The sequence below is a fragment of a genome, unplaced genomic scaffold, assembly GCF_019419815.1.
Source record: "Pyrus x bretschneideri cultivar Hongxiangsu unplaced genomic scaffold, Pyrus_bretschneideri_v1 Contig36, whole genome shotgun sequence".
Classification (NCBI taxonomy): domain Eukaryota; kingdom Viridiplantae; phylum Streptophyta; class Magnoliopsida; order Rosales; family Rosaceae; genus Pyrus; species Pyrus x bretschneideri.
The window spans coordinates 305,000-321,038 of NW_025999679.1; the positions used below are offsets into that span (position 1 = coordinate 305,000).

At 36.3% G+C, this 16,039-nt stretch overlaps 2 protein-coding genes across 2 annotated transcripts; one reads left to right on the forward strand and one right to left on the reverse strand.

Annotated features, from left to right (window-relative positions):
• Window positions 1-691: 691 nt before the first annotated feature.
• On the forward strand, window positions 692-3,659 carry LOC103948649 (auxin-responsive protein IAA13). The gene is made up of 5 exons (XM_018647817.2): window positions 692-1,442; window positions 2,164-2,462; window positions 2,750-2,867; window positions 3,044-3,105; window positions 3,228-3,659. Exons 1-5 carry the CDS (start codon window positions 805-807, stop codon window positions 3,275-3,277), a joined length of 1,167 nt encoding a protein of 388 aa, XP_018503333.2. The 5' UTR covers window positions 692-804; the 3' UTR covers window positions 3,278-3,659.
• A 4,644-nt stretch (window positions 3,660-8,303) lies between these two features.
• Window positions 8,304-14,879, reverse strand: LOC103948650 (3-isopropylmalate dehydratase large subunit, chloroplastic). Its single transcript, XM_009359690.3, has 15 exons — window positions 14,715-14,879; window positions 14,483-14,614; window positions 14,207-14,377; window positions 13,332-13,484; window positions 13,181-13,249; window positions 12,984-13,100; window positions 11,374-11,448; window positions 11,123-11,200; window positions 10,933-11,028; window positions 10,640-10,689; window positions 10,015-10,069; window positions 9,773-9,904; window positions 9,221-9,268; window positions 8,941-9,099; window positions 8,304-8,684 (listed from the first exon to the last, which is right to left on the reverse strand). The coding sequence occupies exons 1-15, from the start codon at window positions 14,763-14,765 to the stop codon at window positions 8,544-8,546; spliced, it is 1,527 nt and encodes a 508-aa protein (XP_009357965.2). The 5' UTR covers window positions 14,766-14,879; the 3' UTR covers window positions 8,304-8,543.
• Window positions 14,880-16,039: the final 1,160 nt, after the last annotated feature.

Sequence of the window (16,039 nt, forward strand, 5' to 3'; positions counted from 1 at the left end):
AATCACCTTCTGACCATTAAAATGATGATTGTACTAAATACATATAAGTATTGTAGCAAAATTCTTCTATCTATTTGAACATCTAATCCTCAATTAAATTAATTTTTGTCAACGTGGTATGCGTTTCATGCTCACCATGATATCACTGTAATAGGCTCAAATAGTCTATTAGACTGAAGACATAAATCAATACAAATGTCAATATCTTATTGTGTAATATAAAAAAAAATTGAACTTTCGTGAAAAATCATCTCAAACCTAAAGCGTGTGAAATTTGGTTAGCAATTAATTATCCAAACTACTTAGTTTATACACAAGTATATTCAAATTTGAGGATATAGAGTAATTTTTTAATGCATTCGAAAAACTGCTACATAATGTTATTATTCTAATTAAATTATAATACGTATATTTGTTTTTTTTTTCCTCCTTAAAAAGAGATCAGTTAGTGATTTTGTCTCGATGGTCCATTATTTCAAGGATCGAGAAGACTCATAGAGACATTTCAACTTTTCCTGATCACCATTGTGCCTTAATGAAGCACTAAGAATCGAACTCTGAATATGCCATATGTAATACTAACCTATAAAAAAAAAATTTGTTTTCATTAATATATTATAAATGTCCGACAAGTCAATTTTGTGCTATGAAAAAATTTCAAACACAAATGAGAAGAAAAAATAAATGTCATCATGAATTGGCCTAACACAACCTGCAAAACCCAGAAAACAAATCAATTTTGTTTCTTTTGGTACAACACCAAAGACCCAGCAGAGAGAAACAGATTCTTGAAAGATATGAATCATGTCTAAGAAAAACGGAGGGTGGGTGGTGAGAGTGCCTGGCGCACTAGCAGACATATGGGCCCCATCATCATCACTCTCTCCACCACCTCGTCAACCTAACACCTCCCTCCTTCCCTCCCTCCTCCCCCACTCTCTCTCAAACCCCTTCCCTCTCTCTCTCTCTCTCTCTCTCTCTCTAAAACCCACACTTTCTTCAACCCTCTCTCTCTTGATCAGTTTCATGGAAGGCACACTTGGGTTGCTTGGTGGTGGAGGTGGGTCTTCTGGGGTCTCATCAAACGAGTCGACAATGTCAAAGGCGGAGGTGGTGGCGGTGGAGCAAGACTATGTGGGGATGTCCTCTGAGGCAACCTCTTACCCGGCTGAGGCAGAGCTTGAGCTGGGCCTCAGCCTTGGTGGCGGTGGCGCTGGTGGTGGTGGTGGTGGAGGGAAGCTCGGCAAGCCATGTGCATGGGGTGAACGTGGTAGAATCTTGACTGCCAAGGACTTCCCTTCTATGATGGTCTCTCACGGAGGCTCTTCAGCTGCTTCTAGGTTCTCTCACAGACCCAATGCTTCTGCTGCTGTTGCTGTTTCTGGGACTAAGAGAGCTGCTGACTCTGTTCCCCAAGAGGGTGGCTCTCCCACTGCTGTAAGGTAAGAGAATATTCATACAAAGTAAGCTGTCCTCAGCATGCATTTTTATTCTACCTTGTGTTTGGTTGCTGAGAAAACTGAGGGAAAATGAGAAATTGAATTCTTGAGTCTATTTCGTGCATGATTTGTGTTTAGTCCAGGAAAACAGAAAAGTTTAGAAAAACCCAAGTAGTGGTTTATGTTATGCCCCCTTCACAAAAGATTAAATAATTGTTCATGTAATTTCTGTTTCTTTTTATTTAACTTTTTTTCTTGGCTAATGATTTATTATTATCAGTCTGATATTTTGTTTCGATACTAAATTTTTCATGTTTAAGTTATGCATATTACTCATATTTCATACAGTTTTTAATCTACTAATGAGTATTCACTCTTTATCAAATCCTAAATATTTACTTAATTTATTGTATACTTTTTTTTTCTTTTATTTTTTTTTTGTGAAAATTGTTATGTGTTTTTTCTTTTTACAAGCGATAGCGGTTAAAGGTTAAATGTTAAATGTTAGATGAGAGAGGGATAGGTCGGGATTGAACCGCACCAGGGTGCATAGGTATAATCGCCACTATCGTAGATTGTAATACTATACTGTGTTGAATACTTGTACTTGAATGTATTGTAACGATGAGAAATAAGAACATGAATACTCTGTTTCTCTGTTTTTGCAATTACCCTAATGATGTTTTCGGATCATTGATTTTTGTATATTGTACTGTGAAAGCAGTCAGGTTGTGGGATGGCCACCTATAAGTGCTGCAAGGATGAACAGCTTGGTTAACCAGGCAAAGACTGCAAGGGCTGAAGATGACAAGGCAGTCGGGGACAAATCTAAGGACACTTCGAAGAAGAAGATCAACATCGGTAGTAAGACAACTGCGAAAGAGAAGGGGCATCTCGGATTTGTTAAGGTGAACATGGATGGAATTCCGATTGGGAGGAAAGTGGATTTGAATGCTCACTCTTGCTACGAGAATTTGGCTCAAACACTCGAGGAAATGTTTATCAGTCCCACTACAATTATTGGTTGGTTCTGTTCCTTTGCCTTTGGAAAAATTGGATAGAGGACCTTATGTGTTGCTCAATCAATTACTTTGTATGCTTATGAGTTCCAATTAGTATGTTTAGTCAAATATAAAATGAAGATGATGCATCAAGAATCCTTAAGCGGTACCTAACCATGGCCGGTTTGACTTGGCGAATATGTTCCCTGTGGTTATGTTATGAAACAAAAAGATGAACGCTCGTCGTTCTGGTCCACCTTTGAATAGCATATGATATTGTGTATGACATTCATTTTGTGGTCATGCCAGGTGGAGACATGGAACAAGCGAAAAATCCCTCAAAGCTTCTGGATGGATCCTCCGAATTTGTGCTCACATATGAAGATAAAGAGGGAGATTGGATGCTTGTTGGAGATGTTCCTTGGGGGTATGCCGCTACTACCACAAAGTATTAGTATTGTTAAAAAGAAAAGTATGGTAAACTAACAACATAAAATATAGGGATTATGATTGCCTGGGAAACAATGTAGTTAGTCACTTATATAATTGATATTGCCTGAGTTCTTATTAATAAGTATGTTTGCGATTTTTATGGTATTTCAGAATGTTCCTCAGCTCAGTGAAAAGGCTTCGTATCATGAGGACATCTGAGGCTAATGGTCTCGGTATGTAAATTTGAAGCCATTACGCATACATTTTGATCTCCGAGTTTCATTTTTGCCGGTTCTGGTACTCCTGTGAGATTATGAGAGCCTCTATCTGATACCGATTAATCATTCATTCGCAGCTCCAAGATTTCAAGAGAGGAGCGAGAGACAAAGAAACAAGCCCATCTAGAATACAAGCGCTGCCTCCCCTTTATTTTTACGTCTGGTAAGATGAATGAACCTACAGTTTGACAACAGAAGGAAGTAGAAATTCGACGAGTCAAAAAGTGCGAAGATCGGCTTCCACTGGGATTTGCTTGCTAAAACCATTCTCTGGTTCTTGCTGGTTTTTAATTTTTCTTTCTTGGGTAGGGTTTTTCTAGGTTTTTACAGGCTCTTACATAACGCTAGCATACAGGCCTGCATACTCGGCTACGTGCTGCTGCTGCTGCTTTCTCATACTGTAAATATGGGAGCACTTCACTTCATATCTAAGAGAGTGTTGAGTTTTGCTGCAAAAGAAGCTTGTGTGGTTTTATTTTTTATTAATTATTTATTTTGGTTGTTTTGCTTACTTTAACAATTTTTTACTTTCTTTCTATTTACTGTACCTTTACCCCAAGCTTCAACTTGAATTTTTTTTTTTTTTTTAACAAACGATATTATTTATACTAATATGATTCTAATTCTTTTTTGACGAGAATAAAACTTAAAACTTCTCGTTTACAAATGAAATGAAGAAGAATATTTTTAGAGGAAAACAACTTGAATTTTGAATCATCATAAAAAACTCAATTACCTGCTCTACAACTGCAAACTTTTACTACTGGTGACAAAGGCGGGGACCCCAATCTTCTGACTGTCATAATTAATTTATGTATTTTTTATGGGGTCAGTACTGTCATAATCCTAACTGGTCTAGCCTTTGTAGTAGGCTGTAGTAATTGTACAAACCCTCTGATTTGGTCTTTAGACCTGTGTTTGGAGGGACAAGTGCCCTTTCCACAAGTCTTTTTCAAACGTCTGGAGGGCACTTCCTGACTCGGTCAATCTGTTGCTTGGGACACAATTCAATTCACTTCCAAAAGAAAATGAAAACGATGAACAATAATACATAAAGTAAAAACCAAATATCTAATAATTGCACGGAAAATGAACAATTGAGAACGAAACTAGAATATTTTATAGGTGTTGAAATTAAATCTAACAGTTAAAAACATTCGTAGCATTAAAGCTGCACTCCTAAATATGTTGAAAATCCAAAGTTACAATAAATTACCCAACTGAAGAAAGCTGAAACCGCACATTATCAAAAAGTTTGGTTTTATTTAGGTTAAGCCCCACTATCGATTCGAACCAGTGAAACCGTTGCTCTAGGTGTACATAACCATTGGGGATGCTACCAACCTTTTCAATCTAAAATTTCATTTTTCCTTTTTGTCTCTGCTCTCATCCTACAGTTTTACATAATGATAGGGAACTCTACTTTCCCGTTCACTCTTTAAAGATTAACTATAGAAAGAAAAAAGATCATTCTAATTAGAAATCGTTTAACTAATCGATGAGCGTTGTCAAAATTTTATTGTTTAACTAAAAACATGACTTCTACATATTGGATAACGGTTAGATAACTAAACGAATTCGGATTTATTTGAATTTTTAATCGAGTCGACCTTTACAGGGTGACCTAGAAAATAGACAACTCAAGTTATCATGCAACATTGCAAGATGAGAAAGAGAATAAAAAATGTAAAATAAAAAAGCTGATATGAGAAAATTGCTAGCATCCTTCTAACCATTTGCACTAGTCAGTCAATCAAAATTGTAACTTTTGTATTATTTAGAAACCAAGTTTTTCTCCGTTTGCAGCAAATGCTCAATGAGTTGGACAGACTAGAGGGTAATATTATGCAATCATATTTCTTTTGACTGCAGATTACTGATATACTACCCCAATCCCAATTGATGGACTGTGGGACTGTGGTGGTGGGTGCCCTAACCATAATTACCTTCTTTTAATTAATACTAGCCGATGAGCACATATTTTATGTATGTAAACAATTTTATTTTTTATTTTTTTATTTATTTATTAAGAAGTATGATTAGTTTTTAAAATTTTAAAAAGAGTATAAAAAAATGATGGTGGGACAATTTCTCTTAATAAATGCATATTTTATCTTAATATTACATAATTACTGTTTTTTGTCCTCATTAATATTACATATAATTTCTGCTTTTTGTTGTCATTAATCTTACATATAATTACTGTTTTTTGTCCTCCTTATGTAAATATTATGTATAAAAAAATGACGGTAAAATAGGAAAAATAAGGATATGATTGTCATTTTGTTAAAAAAAAAAAAAAGGAGGGTAAAATCGGAAAATAGGGATATGTTTGCCATTTTGTCAAAAGGTACAAAATTACCATTTTGTCCTTTTCATGTCAATATTGTGTATTCAAAAGTGAGCAAAATTGAAAAAAAAGGGAAAAAAAAAAGTTAATAAGGGCTTTTTCTTAATAGAATAGATGTGGAACAACTGTATCTTAATTATTTATGCTCACAGTGGCAGAAAAACTTACAGCTGAAATTGGCTTATTTTTCTCTGCCATTTTTAACTTCTTTTAAACAATTTGGCCTTGTAATTTAATGACTGAGTCATCATTAAAATCGCTTATTTTTATTATTTATTTATCTGTTTGGTCTGAATTTTAAAGTTATGCTTCAATTTTTCAGAAAGAAATTAAAAAAAAAAAAAAAAACATATTGAGCATGCATCCTTAAGAAAAAAGAGAGTTATAATTGCATTGGAACCCAACAGCTGTAAAAGAAATGATTAACTGTACTAATGTGCGGAATAAAAAATTTCACATCTGTGTCTAGCCATGTGTATGTGTATGTGTATGTTTATGCGATCTTCATTCTGTAACATTTGGAATACCTCAAGGTACTTATACGTGTTACTACCTTTCAATACTTCAATGCATTTCAAGAGAAAATCAGAATATAGAAACACAATCTAAAATTTTAGATAGTGACACGATTTTTAGAAATAGTAGTTAATAATTGACAATGACATTATTTCTAAAAACAGTATCATTATTTTTAAAAACAATGGTCGCCGTTTCAAGATACTAGCACACTATTACAATCCAAAAAAATGGAGGAAAACTTTAATTTTTTTAATTTTATAAATTATGCTTATCTTAATTTCAAAACAGTGATTTTAACTTTAGTTTGGACAAAATTGTTTGAGTTTGTGTCATGTCATATGAGCTAAATAATACAACTATCCATCAATTAAAACAAATTAAAAAAATAGTATTATAACCCAAAAGAAAATGGAGCGAAACTTTTATTTTTCAGTTTTATAAACAGTGCTAATTTTAATTTCAAAACAGTAATTTTAGCTTTATAAAATGTGGGAGAGTTAAAAGGATTGACCATAAGTCCCATCCAACTTTAACCGAAGAGAGTACGGAAAAGATAAAGAGAAGAGAAAAGAGAGAAATTCAACCCACCTGGGTTGAAGATGAAAGAGAAAGAGAGAAACAAATAAAGATAAAAGAGAGAGGGAGAGAGGAATAAATGAAAAAAGATCACATTGGCCGCATGTGGCGCGTAAAATGTATCATTTGTTCTTTTTGTCATTATAATTAAATGAAGTTGTTAGATTGTTTTTAGTTATATTAAGCAAAAAAAAAAAAAAAAAGAAATAGCACTAAGAAGAACACATATGAATTAATAAGGTATTAAACTAGTTAGTTACAATTTCTAGTCACCGGTACCAACAGGTGAAATTCACGTAATGCATAGTGTTCGTAGCACGATCATGAACTCTGACTTGTAAGCCCATTCCACTCTGAACCCTTTCGAATAACTTGTCGCCCAAGTAAGGCCGAACATTGTCTATGATCCATTTTTTCGGAAGCGACAGACTCGCGTACTTTCAAGGTCGCTTGCCCCTAACTTGTTGATTTTCCAAGGCTCCTCAGGTTGCGGTAGTAGCTGGTTTTCTTTCATCTTCCTTGCAGACATATCATCACGTTTAGGTAATTTGGGAGGAAGAGAAGCAGGGTCTGATTCCAATTGTTTTCCCTTGTTTGTGTCATAATTCCAAGTTGGATCACACAATGTGAGGGCAGTGGAAACTTGGTATGTTGATGCTTCGTCTTCCATCGGTAATATTAATGTCGAAAATCAACAGAGAATTGAAGTCCAGAGAAACAAATCTGAGATGGTTTTCTGTGTGAAAAATTTGGATGAAGTCGAAGAAGAGCAGGGACAGTGAGTATTTATAAGGATTTTTCAATTTTATCCACTTTTGGTCGGGAAAATATTGCACTGAGTTAACTTAGATGTTTATAGCAGTGGATATTTAAAGGAATGGTAACAACCTTCTCGTTCCACCTTCTTGGCTCTCTTTCTCATGTTGTTATGTTGTTCGGTGATTGAAACAGTCTACTTTCTATATCATCTTAAAAGATCAACTCTGCACAAATTCAACCAAATCAAAAATCGTTTTAACTGTTCAATTAACATTGCTAGAGTTTTTAACAAATGAAAAACATGAGAAAATTTTCAATCTTAATTATCTAGTTGGTGTCAGGAAATATCGTTATTTTTGCCATTTGGAAAACTTGCCCTTCCTTTTTCTGGACTAGTTTAACTTAGATTTTTGCAAGGGTGGACATTTCTTGGCGGCCAAGAAATTTTATGTCAAATTTCAAGTTAGCTTTTTTTTAACACTCTTTATACATCTTCCGCTATTGAATCAATAAAAACCAAAAAAAGGAGAAAAAAGTGAAGTTGTGTCCTGAAAATAATCATTTCTCCTCATCGCCCTCCTCTACCCTAAGCACATAATTCATGAGTAAAAAAAACACATTAACCAATGGAATGTAACCAAGTTGATTAGAGCAGTGTATTCTTCCCTTTTTGACTGGGATTTTCGCTTGAAAGACGGTTATCCTCCAATGGAATGAAAAATGGAGGTGCAAGATTTCAAAGAACTTGTGTAGGCGAGGATTTAGCTTAGTTGCAATTGAAGTCAATCGCCAGCAGCCGTGTTGCAACGCGATGGCTGGTCGCTATATATGTTATACGACTGATTAAATTACAGGGAACTCTTGCACACTGGAGGGATAGACAACGCGAGCCTCATGAGCGACGAATGCTGAATAAAGTTGTATGCAAGAATTTCGTAGAACAAAATCGTGATTTTAAATCAGAATCGTCTGGCGAAATTCACCTACTCATTTCATCGTTTCATAAATACATTCCAACATGCTCTAACAATAACACATACAATACATATGGCAGCGACCAGACAATCACAAGACATAAGTTAGGACGGATGTTCTGACCACTTATTCCGTAATCTCTGCTTATGTAACAACATTTAGTTGCAGAATACAAAGATGACACGCACTAATCAGATTGTAATGATAAAATTGCCTACTGCAAAAACTCTCTTGGGTCGGTGACGTAACCAGTCAAAGCTGATGCAGCAGCCGTATAGGGGGAAGCGAGATATATCTGGCCTTCCTTGTGACCCATTCGGCCTGGGAAGTTCCTGTTTGTTGTTGAGACGCATACCTGCAAAGACACGATGGTTAATAATCTACCAGGATTTATCTTCAATACGATTGAAATTAAAACCAAGATGTTCTCCTTTTCTTGCAACGAGGTTATCTGCATACGGGGTTATTAAACCCCCAAAGGCAGGGCAGTCAGCCCTAATTCTATCGAGGACGACGACATAGTGAATTGCAACAATCCATGAGGTCCAGCTGCCCCAAGACAGGAGAGCTCATTAGATCCTGGTGAATGTGTTGCAGAAAAGGATACTTGCCTGAGGTTCATTTAAGCGAGCATACGTGTCTTTCGGACCACCCAAGCAAGCGCCACAACTGGGACTTGCAGGTGTGTCACATCCAGCTTCCTCAAATATCTGTGAGCAAGTCTTGCCACCAGACCCTGGTACTGGAAGACTATACACGTCCATCCAAACCTACAGATTTCAGAATATACAGCAAACAAGATTTCATTCATCATGCATTTCAGAAATTTCTTGATAAATTTATACCTATGGATGTCGTCGCCTAAGCACTTAATTCTGTAGCTTGACAAACCTTTTGGGTAGCAGGCACAAGAAATGTGGGAACTTTGACCTTTTTCCCCTGCAATAAAAGCAATTAAATCTTTAAGCTTAAACCAATACAGTAGAAAATTTCAAAGAAAATCAATGCAGAGAGACAATAGAAAGATCTACAGTACTAACATGCAACACAGGCCAAAGGGCGGGCCAAATAACTCCGAATAAAAGATTAGAAAAGTATTCCCAAATGTATTAGTACATAATGCTTAAATGCAATATGCATATAATGCTTATGTAAAATATATCAAACCACATGAATGCATGCCTATATCTTAATTAGAAAAGAACATTTGTGATGTACAAGTTACATCCATGCAACTCTCTCATTCATACATATACAAAAGACATACATGCATATATTTTGATTTTGATTAGATAAACGAGTGATCTTGCAAATTGACGTCCATACAAAAATACACTCACATGCATTTGATAACAAAACATTCAGATGTCTATTGAAGTCAGTATACATAAACAATATCAAACAATATCCCAACACAAATGTGACACAGATTTGACTCCTTACCGATGCTAGAAAAACTCTGGCTGCAGCCATAAAATCCTCAGTTTTTCCACCAGTACAAGAACCGATATATACTCTGTCAATTTTCACATCTTTGCATTCTCTTGCTAAAGCACGATTATCTGGAGAATGAGGCTGGAAAACAATTTTATATAAGTTAATCGTGGAAGAGAGGCAAACTTAGCAATCGTTGAAGATCTACAAGGGAGACTAAACTATAAGAAATCAATGTATGTGTTGTTCACCTTTGCCACCAACGGCTCCAGTTTTGAGATATCAAATCTGTACTCCTTAAGAAATCTAAATGCAAACAAAACAAACTCATTAATACAAAGGAATTCCGAAAGGCCAAATCTCATGATTATTAGAGACCAATATTATGTTGGTCAATAGAAGGAATATAAAAGAATATGCACATTCTAATCATGGTTAAGCTTAAAATCCAATTCTCTTACACCTGACGTAGATTTGCAAATGATGATCGGGAAGTTCATGATAACCTGAACTAAGCTACATAGGACCATATAAAAATGTGACACTGATATGAGTATATTTTTGAAAAGTTGACTGTAGAATGATGTCTAATCTACTAACATTGTCAAAATTCAAATGCTCCATCGGTGCGTCAGAGTGCTGTAATGATTCCCAAAGTCCCTCAAAATCCCACGAAATAATATTTTAAGAATCTTGACTTTAAAACATTAGTCAATCTAAAAGATGTTTAAAAATGGATCAACCGTAAAAACTAAACATAAGATTCTAGAGTGCATGTCCACATTGAAAGAAAAATACATGCTTCAGAGTTCAAATGTTAAAAACTGGATCAAGAAATGGACTAATAAAAGGTAGATAATTAGTCGTATAAATTACCTTGCTTTAGCATCACTGTAAACAGGTTCATAGGGAACAGACGTCTTATCCTGCAATTCAACAGAAACCATTATATAGCATGTGCTTGACAGCAAAAATGTATGTGACATTAAAAAAACATATTTGTGACAACCAACCACGACAAAATGTAAAAGTAACATTAATCAACCACAACAAAATGTAACTGTAACAAAAATAAATAAAACCAAAGGCATCGCTCGAAGGCAATGGCTCTAAAGGTGGAGGTGGGGTGGGAAAGAGAGGGAGAGAGCTGACGTAGCATTAGCACTAACCTCAAGGTACTTAAATGTAGTGCTATCAGCAGGAACAATACCATTTTTACCCCCAGCCTCGACAACCATGTTGCATAATGTCATCCTTTCTTCCATCTGTTCAGCACAGGTTCATGAAATAGTAATTAATGAATACAACCAGATGAATGATGAGATCATACATGCAGTGACGACCATTAAATTCACTTACAGATAAGCTTTCAACAGTGCTGCCAACAAACTCCATAGCTTTATATGTTCCACCAGCAACAGATATTTCACCAATAATCTGCTAGACGAAAATCATTTATCAAGGAAACAACAAGAAGGCTAGATGTGTTCATCAATTTATAAATCAAGTAAACAAAATCAGATGCTCTGTCAAACGCATATAATTTGAACTTCTTGGTATGCTATACAGACTGAGTGGGAAAAAATGCCTTAAGACCTGGTTAAACTTACTTGCAGAATCAAATCTTTGGCAAGCAAATAGTCAGGCATTTCACCATCCATCACAAATCTCAGTGTTGGAGGCACCTGCAATTTAAGGACATCACAAAATGTATGAAAACACAATAATGTTCGGACATTATTGCAAACAACTATAACATTAACATACGAGATATATGCAATTCAATAAAATTGTGAATCCACAGATACAATCATACAACTGGCTAGTTCATTCACACAGGAATGAGAAACACATATAACTTATAGAAAATCATAATTCCCCGTTTTTGGTTCTCCATAGCTGAAGGTTTACTTTCCTGTTTTCTAAAATTTAACAGTGTCCATTGATTTGTTTTGAGACATCAGGCTGAAACAGGCAGAAACACATACCCTTCTTGATATCACCTTTTCATGATCCCAATGAACGCAATCAAATAATACAGCCAAGTCTAATGGCTTTCATAAAGTCTAACCCATCACTTCAACAATCAAAGGGAAAGCAAATGAAAACCCTACTCCTTGATATTAGAATATAATAGAAAATGAGAATATCTCAACCTGGGCTTGCAATTGTGGTACTTGTGCTTGTTAAAACTTGAGCATCACATGCAAATGCTACTGCAGTCAGTTGTTTCATATGGCATGTATTTAAACTCCTCAAGCAACACTTGCTTCCAGGACATATACAGCCATCTAAAATTGTCCAAATCATACCATTTTCTAGAATCCTTTCATGCACTATATCGAGGTAGCACACACTCGTCATGCCTACCACCTTCATGATCACACTTAATCAAGAGAAATAAAGGCAGAAGAGTTCTGCAACATGCATTTAAATCCTATTGGTTGTCACTACCTACTATTCAAAGCCCTTTCATATTGTTTTCCTATCATTTATTGCAACTTAAATACTACAACTTTCTACAACCAAATACATAGTTTTTTTTTTTATTAATTTTTGAAGTCACATACTCTGCCAAAAATCAATGATTCTCTCAGTATGTAGATGAACATTAATGCATGGGACATCGCACCAATGACATGTATCCGGAACAGTAATGTTTAAGCATGTGTAATGGCATAAGCCAACGTAAAAGCTGAAACCTCTGTTTCATATCTGATGGAAGATCATGATACCAATGACGAGGGTTCATTAACCCTTCATTGAAAGTAATTATAAATGACTCAGCTTTAAGTCCTTACCATTTTGCATTGGTAATGGACAAGTTAACAGGACATATTCAAGATAATATCCCTTGGTGTATGCTTTTCACAAGGATTCATACACCTGACCCCGCTTGGTGGGATAAGGCTTGGTTGTTGTTGTATCATAACCATCACCGTTTAAATAAAACATAAGAGAAGGTAAGAAATAACTCCAAACCATTGGAGCACTATGGTGTAACAAGATCAGCAAATAATATCAATGACAAAAAAAATTTATACGTGTAAAGCACAATATGAAAGCTAATCAGGGTGATGGGGGCCCATATTCACCACTATGATATTAGTGGAAGCTAATCCATCCGTAGAATTAAACCATTCATATGAAATCCTCCAACCAGTGACAAATATATGTGATCAGAAAAGCAGAAATGAAAACATATTTAAAATCTGCAAACCTTGAGCAAAAGCTTCCCAGTGCCCAATACAAATCCTGCATCAGTGTTCCCAATTCCAGTAGCAAATTGTCCAAAAGCTCCAGCAGTACATGTATGAGAATCTGTACCCAGCAGGACCTGAAGACCAAATAAGGTGTTTGATTGCTGCTTTAGACTGAAAACCACAAAATAATATTGAACTCTTCAAAGGAAAGTACCTCCCCCGGCCTGCAATGACCTTCTTGAGCAAGAGCAACATGGCATACGCCCTTATAATCAGGGTTGGCCTGCCAAATTGTCAACTAAACTCAATATCCGATGATTAAACCAATGAAAACATGGTGAAAATTTAACACTTAAAAGCCACACCTTGAAATTACTTAGATCCTTGATATCATAGAAATACTTGATGTTTTGCTCTGTGCAGAAATCTCTCAAGATATCCACATTACGATTTGCACGTTCGTCAGTTGTAAATATATAATGGTCCGGTATGATTACAACCTTTTCACGGTCCCAAACCTGCAAATATCAAAATAATGAAGCACTACTTATACCCCATAAAAACAAAAAATGCATGATTACAAAATCCCAGATATGAAAAATAGACCCTTTCAATAACAAACAACACACAAACAGAGATGATGGATAGTGAGCTAAACAAATAAAATATGCCATCAAGCAACAAGGTCCATGAAAATGAATTCCTTCTATTATTTCCTTTCATGTGATTGGTTATGGTTATTAAAAAAACAAAAACAGAGTAGTAAGAGAGGACCTGTAAACTGATATATTGCAGTGGTCTCGCAGATAAATAAGAGGTTTACCAGCAGTAGACTGACAAGAAAAAACAACAGACAACATTCTCATGGCTGCCATCCACCATGGGGTTAGGTCAAAGCTACACTATGACGCTATTGTTCCTTGACTCTTGCACTGATGTGCAGAAACCATTTGGGACACATTCATGCACAACGTTTCTTGCAAAGCTGGCCTAACCTGACACTTAGAAGTAGATTCTCTAACATGATCATTACCATTGCCACAAGAGTCAACAACAACCCAACTTGATCAATGACCTATTAAATCTGACTAAAAATTCGTGCCAACCCCTTTCCCTTTTCGCAACCTAGGAATATGGCTTCTGATTCTACTGCTAGTCTTTTGGGTGTTTAATACGGTAATGCTCTCGGAAAAACAAAAGCAAAAACATAAACATAAACAAGAAGAAGAAAAGGAAGTACCTTTGCATTCTGGCCGAACTCTTTCTTGAAGATTCCAATTGACCCCGGGCCACAGACGTCATGGGTCATCAAAACATCGACATCAACCCACACATTCTCACCCGGACTCAGCTGGGGTTTCTCAGAAGCTCTAGCAAATATTTTCTCAGTCATCGTCATCCCGGTCTTAACCTGAAAATTAACCAAACCCCAATCCAAAAACCCGCCAAATGGAGATTCCCATTAATCCTAATTGCACAAAACCAATTAACAAAAATGGCAAATTAAGATCCTGACCGAGCCGGTGGTGGCGGGCTTGCGCTCCGATTGCTGCGGAGACATGACAGAGCAAATTTTCTTGGATTTTCTCTCGCGTTTCTGACTGGAAAGCGGCGTCGCAGAGGAGAAAACAGAGAGATTCAAATCCTTCTGAGGTTCAAAATCACAAGTCCAGAAATTTAGTGAAAATCCAAAAACAATTGGAAAAAAAAAAAAAAAACAGAGCTGGAACCAAAAAAACAAAAGGGACCTTGTTGCCGATGAAGGAGGTGGACGGCGGAGTAACGGTGGAGCAAGCCATGTGGGGCGTGAGAATGCGAGCTTATGCGGCGGAGATCTGATTCCTCTGGAGAAGAAGAAGAAGAAGAAGAAAGTGAGGAAAAATTTGAAAGAGTTGTGTTTTAGTTCTGGGATTTGTGGGAGGAGGAGGCGGCTGATGGGCGTGTGTTTGGGAGGGGCTGTGAGTATGTGAGGCACAAATGACGTGTCGGGTATGTGGTTGCTGGTTGGCCTTGCTTTGTTTAGGTTGGGATAATTAAGTAATTTACAATAGTGGGGAGTAATGTTTGCCCTTGCATTACAACGTGAATTCAAATTATATCAGCTCCGTAATTTAATATTTAATCTAACAAATCTACGTTTGGCAAAAAAAAAAAAGAGGGGAGTTGCGACCGTGATAGAATTGGCTCTCTTTCCTACATCCTATCTCAATTATTGAAGAACTATTTTGTATAACATCAGTTCACTACTATGGTGTCGTTTCGTGCTAATAATATAAGAACATGTGAAATAAGCTAACACATGTCTTTATATTATTAGCGTGGCATTCCACGCGACAATTAACCGTGTCATGCAAGGTCTTAACGAGTTATTGATATTTGTTATTGTACAATAAATAGTGGTAGTTGACTAAATTTGTATAGCAGATATGTAACACATGCTTAACCAAAAAATAGATGAAAAAGTAGGATTTGGAGTTTAGATTTAACAATCGAACTTTTCGTTGATACTTGAACCAAATTTACTCGTGTGATTGCCATGTGTAAGGCGGATAAGGAGAAAAAATTTTGAGGTATTATTCCACACTTAAATCCTTGAAATGTTTTTTCTATTATTTCTCGAGACAAGCGCGAATAAAGTTAGGCAGATTATATGAGAAATTCTATGTGGATTACAAGTTTAATCTTGGTTTGGCTAATTATATAAACCCAAATAAAGTAAAGGATAATTAACTGAAGTTTAATAGTGCTTTTTGGGATTTTGTGTGACATCCCACATTGCTCAGGGGAGTGATTCTTAAATGTATATTCCCATCCCTACTTAGCACGAGGCCTTTTAGGAGCTCAGTAGCTTCGGGTTCTATGGGAAATCCGAAATTAAGCGAGTAACGCGTGAGAGCATTCCCAGGATGGGTGACCCATTCGGAAGTTCTCGTGTGAGTTCCCAGAAACAAAACCGTGAGGGCGTGGTTGGGGCCCAAAGCAGAGAATATCGTGCTACGGTGGAGTCGAGCCTGGGAAGTGGTCCCACCCGGGTCGGGATGTGACAATTGGTATCAGAGCCTAACCCTGGTTG